We start from the raw sequence: 10,531 nt of genomic DNA, 5'->3' as shown, positions 1-10,531 counted from the left end.
CGCTGTGAGCCCCCACGACCACCGCCCGGGAGTCCCTGCTCCCAAGTCAGCCCGAGGAAACAGGTCAAAGAGCCCCGGGGGTGCTGGCCCGGTGCCCGGTGGTGAGGCCTCCCGGGCCCAGGCTCCACGGCGGTGGGGGGGGGCAGGGCTTGGGTGGGACCCAGACCCAGGGCTCCTCGGCCTCCTCCTCAGGGCTGACCAGAAGCCCTGGAACCTGCTAGGGGTGGAGCAGGGCCCAGGGGCAGCTGGGAGGCCGGCCGCTGGCCACGCTCCTCACCACAGGCCTCAGGCGGGGAAGAGCAGGCCGGGCACCGCCCCGGGGCAGGCCCGCACCCCCTCCTGTGACGTCACAGCGGGGCGGGGCGCCCCTCCCCCTCCCGGCGGGCCGTGAGGTCACAGACCCAGGGTTCCGCGTCTCCCGGAGACCAGGGCCAGCGGAGGGGCTGCCACAGGAGAAGGTCCTCCTCGGCACTGGAGGGACATGGCGGCCGGGGCGGCGAGCCTGGTGGTCCTGCTGCTGTGCTGCTGGCGAGGCGCTGAGCTCCAGCCCATCAACATGACCTTCAGTATGGCCCGGGGGACCCCGCCCCCAGCCCCGGGCCCCGAGACCTGAGGGTCCGAGTCCCAGCCCCCGAGCCCCTGAGACCTGAGGCCAAGACCTGAGCCCTGGAGACCCGGCCCCAAGACTGCCCAAGACCTGGCCAGAGACCCAGCGCTGGGATGCCCAGCCCCCCAGCCCCAGCCTGGGCCTGACCTGAGGCAGCAGCCGCCCACCCCAGCGGCCCCGCCCTCCTCAGCCGCCACGTGTTCCCTGGGGGAGGGAGTGACTTGAGAAGTTTTTCGATTTTCAAAATCCAGACCCCGAGAGAGTCGCCCGCACTCTACAGTGGCCCTCTCCCCAGGCTCCCCAGGCTCCCCAGGCAGGGACAGCAGAGCCCGTCAGGGCTCACGGACACACATTTTGCCACCTCAATTTTCTACTCCGCGCACCACACCGCACCCCCGGGAGGCGGGCGTCCAGGCGGCGGCCAAGGCGCTCACGACCGCGCCGTCAGGCAGCATCAGCGTGTCCCTGCACGCGCTGGCTGCACCGGGGCCTTTGTCAGGCGGGACCGGCGCAAAATGAAGAGTATTTTTAACAAAGTGCTGGCGCGACACAGCTGCACCCGCTCTTAATGGCCCATTAATGTCTCCTCAAGGAGAACTGCACTTTGTCTGCTCCGCTTACAAGGTCGCTCGCTGGAGGGACTGTCGTCCCGGCCTTTTTGCAAAGCCCCCGCTTTGTTAGGCCTCCGCCAGATGAGCCCATTGGTATGCAGATTGTCCGTCATTACAGGCCTTTGAAAATCAGCCTCCAGGCTTGGCGCCGGGGCTTCAGTCTGCAGACGCCACTTGAATGCTCTGGCCCTGCCGGTCCTGGGACCTCAGTCTCCTCTCAGGTCGGAGACAGGACCTGGGACGGAGGAGGAGGCTGAGCTGGACCTTGAGGGAGGGCGGGGCCATCGAGGGAGGACGCAGTGCGGTTTCCCGGCCCCAACCTCACACAGCTCAGCCAGGCAGGGACCCTGGGGCTCCGCCTCTGACCTGTCCTGCCCCCCCCCCAAAGCGAAGCAGAGGCTGATGGAAGCAGAGGGGGCGCCCTCGCCCTGGCCTCCCGCACTGCTGGAGGAGGGAGAGGGCTCCTGACAAGGGACACACGCGTCCGCACAGGCTCCCTTGAGCCCTGAGGGTCACACACTGGGCGGCCCATATGGTCAGTGGACACTGCTGGGCTCTGAGGGTCTTTCTCTCCTCCAGGTTCAACTACTGACATGCGTCAACCCCCCCGCACGAAGGGCCCGGAGGACGTGCCTGGGGTGTTTGGTAAGAACCCCGGGGAGCCCCAACCCTGCTCGTGGTGGGGGGTCAGCCTGGGGCTCTCCCGCAGGACCAGCTCGGGGTCCGCCCCGAGGCCAGGCTCCCCATCCCAGCGCCTCGCCTTAGGCTTAGGCCCGAGTCAAACTTCCCGCCGTTAAGACGGAACTGGGGCGCCTCAGACCTCGAAGGGCTTGAGCCCCACCTCGCCAGGCCAGTCCGCAGACCGGGGCGCCCGAGTGGCCTGGAGCGTGTGGGAAATGCCGTGTCCAGCCCGGGACGTCCCTTGGGCTGGAAGCGCCCCCGCCCCCCCCCACCCCCCGCAGAGGACAGCGAGGCCCAGAAAGTCGTTTCAAATGCCCTGTGGCCGCACTGAAGAGCGGGGGTGCCGGACCCCAGCAGCCTGCTCCCTGCCGGTGCCGCGTCACGTGTGCTGAGGCTCCTGATCAGTGGATACTTTCAGGCTCCTCCTGGCTCAGGGGACAGCCCGAGGGGACCAGCCACGTTCGCATGTCCCCAGGCCACGGTCCCGGCCCGCCCCCCTTTCACGCGGGCAAGCTGAGGCCAGAGACGCCCTCGGAGCAGACGGCTGGGCCCGGCAGCCTGGGGCCCGACCCCTCGCCCACACGGGGCCACCTCGGCCGCTGGCCCGCCCGTGGGGTCAGGAGGGAGGCGGGCAGAGTGCCGGGCAGGGAAGGGTCTTCCGGCAGGTGCCCGGGGCCCGAGCCAGGCCCACACCTGCGGGCGAAACGGCCGTTCCCTGAGGGGTCGGCGGGAGCCCGCGCAGGCTTGGGGCAAACCGGCTGCGTGTGGCCAGACAGAATGTTCAGGAAGGCGCAGCCAGCTCCTCCCCGGGCACTGCCCATGAAGACCGCGCCCCCAGGGTGGGCAGTGGGGTGCCGGCTGCTGAAGACCCCGCCGGCCTGCCCAGCCCGCAGCCCGAGTTAGAATCCCAAACCGGCCGCCGCCTGGGGCAGCCTCGGTCCTTGGAAGAGCTCGGAGCCTCGGCCCTGGGCTTCCTGGGGCTACGCCGAGCGGGCCTCGAGCGGAGGCCAGTCCTGCCCGGGCGCGGGCGGGTGCGGGTGCGGGCCCTCTCCGGGCGGGCTGGCCGCAGCGTGGGCTCGTGTCCCGGCTGCTCGGGGCCGCGGGGCGTGGCCTGAGGGCTCCGGCCGGCTCCGGCCTGGGCCTGTGGTCACGCTGGCGTCCACCGCTGCGGGCATCGCGGCCCTTCCAGGGCCGGGGCGGGGAGGGGGGGCAGCTCTTGTGTCAGGAGCAGAACCCCCGCGGGCCCGGCAGGCCCCACTCACCCCTGCGAGCCCCAGAGCCACGCGGCCGAGGGTCCCAAGCGGCCCGGGGTGCGCGCCCCGCCCCCGGCCCGGACGTCTCCTCCGGGTGCCGGCCGAGTCCCGGCTTCCAGACACGGTCCAGCCCCCGCCCTCTCCGGAACTGGGCCCGCGGGAGCCGAGGGCGCCCGGGATGTGGGGCCAGGTGGGGAGCTCCTGGGAGCGGGCGGGGCGCCCAGCGGCTCGAGGCCCACGAAGGCAGGGGCCGGCCAGGCCAGCAAGAGGGGCTGACGAGACGCTCTCTGGCGCCTCCGTGGCCCTTGCGGGGGCTCCCCACGGCCATGGGTGGGGCCCAGTCCACGCCGGGGTGACAGAAACCACGGGCGGGCCTCAGCCACCCCCGCGAGGGCAGGACGGCGCGTGGAGCCGGCGGGGGCCCCGGCCAGGACCCGCGAGCTGGGCTCCCTCGGCCGGGCCAGGGCCACGCACGCCGCCTCGGGGTCTCGGAGCGGGGCAGACGCCGCCGCAGGAAGGGCCGGTCTGCTCCCCGGCACCGAGACGTTCACACCCGGGGCGTCTGCTGGCTCCGGTTCCGGACCCTGCGCAGGGGTCGCTGGTCTCCCCAGACCCGGCCTCTAGCCCCGGCTCCGCCCCTGCTCGCCCTGAGCTCCGGCTTCTAGCCCGGGGACCCTGGCGCCGCGGCCGAGGAGCAAGAGGGTGTGGGCCCCGTCACCGGCTGTAACGCGTGTTTGTGCTTCTCCCCAGATGAGATGCTGGTGCAAGAGATGCTGAACCCAAATAAATCCGTCATGGGCGAGGCCCAGAGGACGGCGGCGACCATGTCAACAAAGCCGCTCAAGGAACAAGGCAAGTCCACAGTCCGGGCCTGCTTGGCCGCGCCCAGAGGCCTCCGTGCGTGCGCGTCCTCCTGCTTTAGCGTCTTCCACGTCAGCAGCTTCGGGCCAAAGCCACGGGGGCGGGAAGCTGCGGGCGGCCCAGACCCTCTGCGGGGCCTTCCGGGGCCGACGAGCCGGCAGGACAGGCTCCCCTCTCCTCGCTCGGCCGGGCTCTGGTGCACGCACAGGCGTAGTCTTGCCCTCGGGGTGCACGCGGGGCACCGGAGGCGACGCCCTCTCCCGCCCGTGGATGCCCCCACGCCTCCTGGAGGACAGGGCGGTCCCCCGGGGCCGGAGCCGGCCGAGGGGCTCGCCGGGCCACACAGCTCGCAGTGGACGAAGCGGACCTGCAGGCCCCGGGGGCGCGTCCGGTCGGCAGTGCTCGCAGAAGGGTGCGCGGGCCGGGCCGACCGGGCGAGGGGCGCTGGGGCGGGAGGCTCAGCGTGTCCGCGGTCGGCCTCCGTGAACCCCAGCCCCAGACGGCGGCCGGCGCCTCTGCAGGCCGGCCCCGGGCTCCGGCGGTCAGCGGGCGCCCCAGTCTGCCGACATCCCCGTTCCAGCGCCCGGCGGCAGAGCCGAGACCTCGCCAAGCCCCGGCCTCGGGTTTCAGTGCTTGGGGGGCGGCTCTCGCCGTGCGTGACCGAGGACGTCCTTCCCTTGCCCCACGCTCTCCACCGCAGGAGTCAGCCTGGAGGAGAATTACCAGATGGGCGGGAACGCCGACAGCATCCACGAGCTCCTGGATAACCCGCGGTTTTCCGTGGGCAGTGAGGACAAGATCCTCAACAACGGTAAGTGCGCCCGGTCGTCCCGGTGGGCCCAAGCCCGGGGAGGGCTGCGCGGCCAGCCCAGGTGGACGGCCAGGCCGGGACAGGCTCGCCGCGAGCGCTGGCCGGGGTCATCGACGGCGGCCACGAACACCCCCGCGTCCGCCCGCAGAGCCCAGCATGGAGGAGAGCTACGCCAGCCCCGACCGCTTCCGCGAGGTGCAGGCGGCCCCGGGCGCCGAGGACAGCGTCTCCAAGCACAGTGAGGGTGGGTGCGCCCCTGCCCAGGCCCCCGCCCGCCCTGCCCCCCCTGCCCAGGCCCCCGCCCGCCCCCGCCCCCGCCCGGCCTGAGCTGCCAGGGCGTGGGTCACCAGGCAGGCCGAGCCCGTCCTTGCCCCTCCGTCGCCTCCTCCGGGGTGTCGCTCGGCTGTCTCAGGGCCGCCCTTGCTCCAGCCTCCGGGTCCTCGTGTGTGAAGGAGACACGCTTGTCTGAGATGCGTGTCGCAAATACTTTCCCGAGTTTGTCTTTCACACGTTCATGGTTTTTCAGGCATAACTTTCTGAGCGTTTGTGCAGCCCCTGCTCCAGCTCCCCGCGGCGCCCCCAGACGAGGAACCCCCCCCCCCCGCTGCCTCCGAGCCCTTCCCGAGGCCGGGGGCCTTTCTCCTGGAGCGGGAGGCTGGGCCTCGGGGCCGCGTCTGTCTCCCGACCTGCGTCCCGCCCGCTGGGCACCGGACTCCTGGTCCTCGGCTTGGCCGGCTCTGCCCTCCGTGCCCGGTGCCTCTCCCTCCGCTGGGCCGGCGGCGTGGGTGGCCTCGGTCCCTGCCCGAGCGGACGGTGCGCAGACTGACCGCGTGCTTGTCCCCTCACAGCAAAGAAAGACTCCAAAAATGATCAGTACAAGCTGTCCGTTCTGGACAAGATCCTTCAGAACATCGGGAAGTCTTCAGGTAAGCTGGAGCCGCAGACCCCTGCCTCCCCCGGGAGCTGGTCCCCGAGCGAGGGCGGCCCCTCGGGCAGGTGGCGCCCCGGGAGGCCGGCCAGGCGCCCCTCGCAGCGTCCTGGCGCTCGTCAGCTCAGGGACACCGAGTCCCGCGTCCAAGCTCAAGGCGCCATCGGCCTCGACCCGGGGCCCAAGTGGCCGCAGGCGACCTCGGGCAAGGGGTGGCACCTCCTGACCTCGGCGTCTTTGTCCTCAAAGTGGGGTGCCCTGAGCGCCTCCCCTGGGCATGGGGCTGAGCGGGGTCTGCTGGGGGGCCGGAGCCCGCACCTGCACACACGCTGGGCCGGAGCCCGCTACGCCCAGGTGGCAACTTCTCTCGACCTGTGGGTTTAGCTTCGGGACCCGAGGATGACCAACTGGGTGACTCAGCGGTGGGCCGACGCCCCCACAAGCCCTTCCCTACCCACACCTTCCCCTGATCCCACCCCAGGCCTCAAAAGGGCACCACAGAACCAGGACAGGGCCAGCGCCAGGGCATCGGGCCGTGGCCGCCCGAGAGAGGCCGTCCTCAGTCCCAGGCCTGGCAGGAGTGGGCAGAGGCTGCCTGCGGGGCCCCGGCGCTGTGGACAATGCCCAGAACACTGGCCAGTCCACAGGGGCCGCAGACCCGGACGTCCAGGCCGGGCGGGCCCTGGGGCCTCAAAGGCAGGCCCCTGGAAGCGGGTGGACCTGCAATTTCTCAGGAAGCCGCCTCTGTCCAAACAGGAAACTCCTTGCAGTGAGCGGAGGGGGCGTCCCGGAGGAGGCGCAGAGAAGCAGCCCAGCCCGGGAACCCAAAGGCAGGCGCTGCCTGCTTGAGCACCCCACCCACCCCACCCCCTACTTAGCAATAAAGAGTTTATATTCACGCACCCCCACACCTCTCCCTGGGGAGCCCTGCGCCCCGACCGCTGCCCCCCGCCGCTGTCCGTCAGCTCCGTGGGGTCCCCCTGGGTGTCAGCCTTCCGAGTCTGAAATCACAGCGGCCAGGGATGGGGCCCGGGACACGGCCCCGCGGGACCCGACCAGCAGGCAGCGTGGGTCTCTGGTGAGGGCCCCGGGCCCCAAGTGGGCGTCAGCCCCGCATCGGGGTGAACAGCCCACCTCTGAGCAGCGCTCTGACCCAGCGGCGGCAGCCGGAGGCAGCGCGTGGGCGGGCGGTCGCGGCCAGCAATCGCGCCCACAGAAGCCAGCCTGGAGCCCCGGCTCTTCCAAAGCCCCCTCAGCGCCGTTGCGGTGGAGTGAGCCAGCCCCCTGAAGGCCGGTCCTCTCCCGACGTCGCCAAGCCGGTGATAAACGCAGGCTGGGGCGTCCACGCAGACCCAAGGGCCCAGACGGGAAACTGAGGCAGAGCGGTCCCTGCGCGCCCCACCTGCTCCCCGCCCGCCGCCAGGGGCCCGGCTGCTTTCTGCTCTGGGCCGAGCTGTGGTTCGGAGCTGCCCTGGCGACGCGAGCTTAGAGCACTTCCTGCCTCGTGACGTGTTTCTACCCACGTCCCCCCGAACCCTCCTTGGTGCTGGGGTCTCCCACCTTCCACCCAGAGCCAGAAGGCGGCTCCCCACTGTCACGGTCACCGGCTCCGCAGTGGCCCTGGCGCTCCGTCCTGGCCTCCCCGCCCCCCGCCCAGCCCACGGGCGGTGCTTCCCAGCTGGGCTGTCCAGCAGTTGTCCCCGGGGCCCGTGACCGACCCAGCAGGACACCGTGACAGCTGCAGCTGCCGCCTCCACACCCCTGGGCCCGGGGTCCTGGGGACAGGGCCGGTACCCCCGTTTGGAGCCCGGGAGGAACGTGCGCTCTGCGCCTCTTTGGCGTCAAGATTCCGCCCACCGCTCGCGCTTGTGTGTCTGGCCCCGTGTCCCCCACGGGGCGCACTGAACCCCGCTGCGGCTGGTGGCGCCTTCCCTCACAGTGGTGGGTTTTGCTTTGTGGATCTCAGAGCTCCGTGGCAGACGCACAAGGGGCACAAGGGGCGCGGCACCAGCCCCCGGCCGCCGCTGCGCTTTCCTGACGTGCTCTTCACCTGCAGTGTTTCCCTCCCTCGACTCTGCTTTGGCTGCTGTTTCCGCCGCACTTCCTTCTGGGAGACGCGTGAGCGTGTGACCTCTCCGGCGCTAGGCCTTCCCACGTTTCCGTGGCAGGACAGCCACGGAATAACGTATGGATTTTTAGGCAATATACAGAATGACGCGTTCTCTCAGCCTCCTGTCCTTGGATTAGAGTACTGAACCCGCCCCCGTTTCACGTCGTGACCACCGGAGCCGGGCTCCGCTCTCTTGCCTTGCTGTGCGCGCTTTGCCCGCGGGCCTGCCTTTTCCCTTTATCACTGCGCTTGCATCAGTCAAGTATCTTTTCACTCCGTTTCTCCCTCTCGCTCATCGCACGTTCTTCCAGCGTTTCTTGAAAGGTGATGGCGCGGTCCCGACAGCCACCTGCGCGGTGGGCGATGCTGGGCTTTTCTGCCCTCCCGCCATCAGCGGGGTCCCGCGTCCCGAATGCGTGCCCGACGGCGGCCCCCTGGGGTGGGGGGTGGGCATGCGCAGGCCGGTTCGCCTGGGCCGAGACTGGGCTCTGAGGGCCGCGTCGGGGACGCCAGAGGAAGGGAAGCCCGGAAGGAGAGCCAGCGAGGGAACGAAAGGGAAGCAGAAGAGAGAGACGAGCCCGTGAGAGACGCGGAGAGCCCAGATGGAGTGAAGATTCGCCGGGAGCTGGGAGGCCGCCCCCCGCCCCCCTCCCCCCACCCCCACCCCCACCCCGGTACCTGGTGAAATGGCGCGAACAGCCCCGAGGGCTCCGGGACCCTCCTCTACCTGCCTGCCCGGTCTAGAGACCCTGCTGTGCCTCCCCACGACACCCTGGAGGTTTGTATAACAACACCCCGGTGCTTTTGTTGCCCCCGGGAAACGGCAAAGACGGGGGCACATTGAACCCCATTTCTAGTGCAGGGTGGGTGAGAGCGTCAGGCCCTCCTGCCCTCCCGCCTCGGGAGAGAGGACGGAACCCTGCGGTCGCCCGATGGCGGCGCCTGCAGCGGGGTGTGGGCCTGTGCGCCTGGGATTCAGCTGGGCTGAGACGGGCGTGTGGGGCGGCGCCTCGGGGACGCCAGCAGGAGCGGAGGCCGCCGGAGAAGGCCGCAGAGCCCAGGCAGAGGGAAGACTTGCTGGGGGCTGGGAGCCTGCCGGCCTCCGGCCTCCCCCGCCTGTCGCGTGCTGGGCCCCCCCCAGTAAAGCCGGCAAAGCTGCTGAGGGCTCCAGCCCCTCTACCCCGTGCGCCCGGGTCATGGCAAACCTGCTCGCTGCCCTTCCTGCCCTTCCGACGAGCCATCTTCGTCATCGTGAATTTAACGCCACGTCTATTTCAAATCCCGCAAAACACGATGGTTAGTTTGCTGCGGCTCCTTTGACTTCAGACTCACCCGCGCATCCAGCCTCGCCTCTGCGCGTCGCTGTGGGCAGGACGCCCTGGGGTGCCGTCCCTTGTTGCACGCCCGGAGTGTACCCTGGCGTCTGGCTTTCCCAAGGGTCCAAGCCAGTTCCTCACGGCCCTGCAGTTCCCGCCTCTCCCCGCCACGCTTCTCTGAAACGTTTCGTTCTTTGTTCTCTGGCTTTAACCCGGGGATTTTCTACCCAAGTCCTCCCGGGACAGCTTGCTCCCCCCGCTGTGGCGCGTCGTCTGTGTTTTTAAGGTTTACTGATGCACACAACAACCGGGGTGCAGGCCAGAGGTGGGGGTGAGAGGACGCCCCAGAGACAGAGTGGGGAGCAGGACAGGAGGAGCCACTGAAACCCACTGCTGAGGGGCGCAGCGGGAGACAGGAGGGGGCTGCTGTGTCCTGTGGGCAGCTCCTTCGCCTCCTCGTGACTAGCTTTGAGGACACAGTGCGTGCCCCCCAAGGGCTCCGTGGCTCCGCCCCGCCCTGCTGCGTGCATCTGGGCCCGCCTGGGCACTCCCTGGCTGGCAAGGCTAGAGCCCTCACCCGCCTGCTGCCCGGGCCCTGCCGGCTCCAGGCACCACTGGGACGCCCACCTCAGGGGCCCTAGGAGGCCAGGTCTGCGAAGACACGTGCACCCTGAGGACAGGGTGCAGCTTTGTGGGGCCACCACCCAACCCCCAGCCCCTGCCCGCCACAGCGGGGACCTGGGGTGGTCAGAGGTGCAGCCAGATGAGGGGCTGCTTCCCGGGCCCTCGAAAACAGGGTGTGGGTGAGACCACCAGGGAGGCCGGAAGGCCGGGGAGGGGACAGTGACCGGGAGGCATGCCCCTGGGTTGGATGCGGTGGGGGGAGGGGCCCTGCCCTGGGGGTCCCACACTTCAGCAGACAACAGGGTGGCTGCTCCCCTCCACAGCGCCCCGGTACCGGCAGGGCATGGCTGGCACCCCAGGGCCGTCACAGGAAGCCGGCCAGGCCCCCCAAGGCACTCCCGGGCCATGTGGAGGGCAGAGCCGGTGGCGCGAAGGCCCCGGGGCTCCAAGGGCGCAGGCAGCAGCCAGGGGAGCCGCCGAGGGCCGCACAGCCGGCCGGGAAGCCGCCATCACCGGCGGGAGGAAGCCAGGGCCAGCTGCGAGGAGCACCTGGCACCCTGGGCCGCGTGGGGTGAGCCCGCACCCGCACAGCCACGGCTGCCGCTCCGGGCCCTGGCGGGCGCTCACCTGGCCACGCCCGGCCTTCTAATTTCAGGGACTGAGCAACAAGGCGCACCTGGGAGGGCCGCGCAGTGCGAGCGGCCGCCCCGCAGGGCTCAGCCCAGCCCT

At 70.5% G+C, this 10,531-nt stretch overlaps 1 protein-coding gene across 1 annotated transcript; it reads left to right on the top strand.

Moving 5' to 3' along the window:
* Positions 1–406: 406 nt before the first annotated feature.
* On the top strand, positions 407–6,647 carry SPACA7 (sperm acrosome associated 7). Its single transcript, XM_037528131.2, has 7 exons — positions 407–566; positions 1,798–1,863; positions 3,903–4,004; positions 4,714–4,824; positions 4,973–5,068; positions 5,673–5,750; positions 6,509–6,647. Exons 1-7 carry the CDS (start codon positions 482–484, stop codon positions 6,523–6,525), a joined length of 555 nt encoding a protein of 184 aa, XP_037384028.1. The 5' UTR covers positions 407–481; the 3' UTR covers positions 6,526–6,647.
* The last annotated feature ends 3,884 nt before the right edge of the window (positions 6,648–10,531 follow it).

Source organism: Talpa occidentalis, unplaced genomic scaffold, assembly GCF_014898055.3.
Source record: "Talpa occidentalis isolate TD23 unplaced genomic scaffold, MPIMG_talOcc4v2.1 talOcc4.5, whole genome shotgun sequence".
Classification (NCBI taxonomy): domain Eukaryota; kingdom Metazoa; phylum Chordata; class Mammalia; order Eulipotyphla; family Talpidae; genus Talpa; species Talpa occidentalis.
The sequence above is the reverse complement of the archived record's forward strand: the minus strand, read 5'-3'. Positions and strand labels throughout refer to the sequence as shown.

Bases quoted from the DNA above. Each gene is read 5' to 3' on its own strand.
- SPACA7 (XM_037528131.2), top strand. From the start codon at position 482: ATGGCGGCCGGGGCGGCGAGCCTGGTGGTCCTGCTGCTGTGCTGCTGG. The intron at 1,864-3,902 runs GTAAGAACCCCG...GCTTCTCCCCAG, and splicing joins GGACGTGCCTGGGGTGTTTG to ATGAGATGCTGGTGCAAGAG. The intron at 4,825-4,972 runs GTAAGTGCGCCC...GTCCGCCCGCAG, and splicing joins GGACAAGATCCTCAACAACG to AGCCCAGCATGGAGGAGAGC.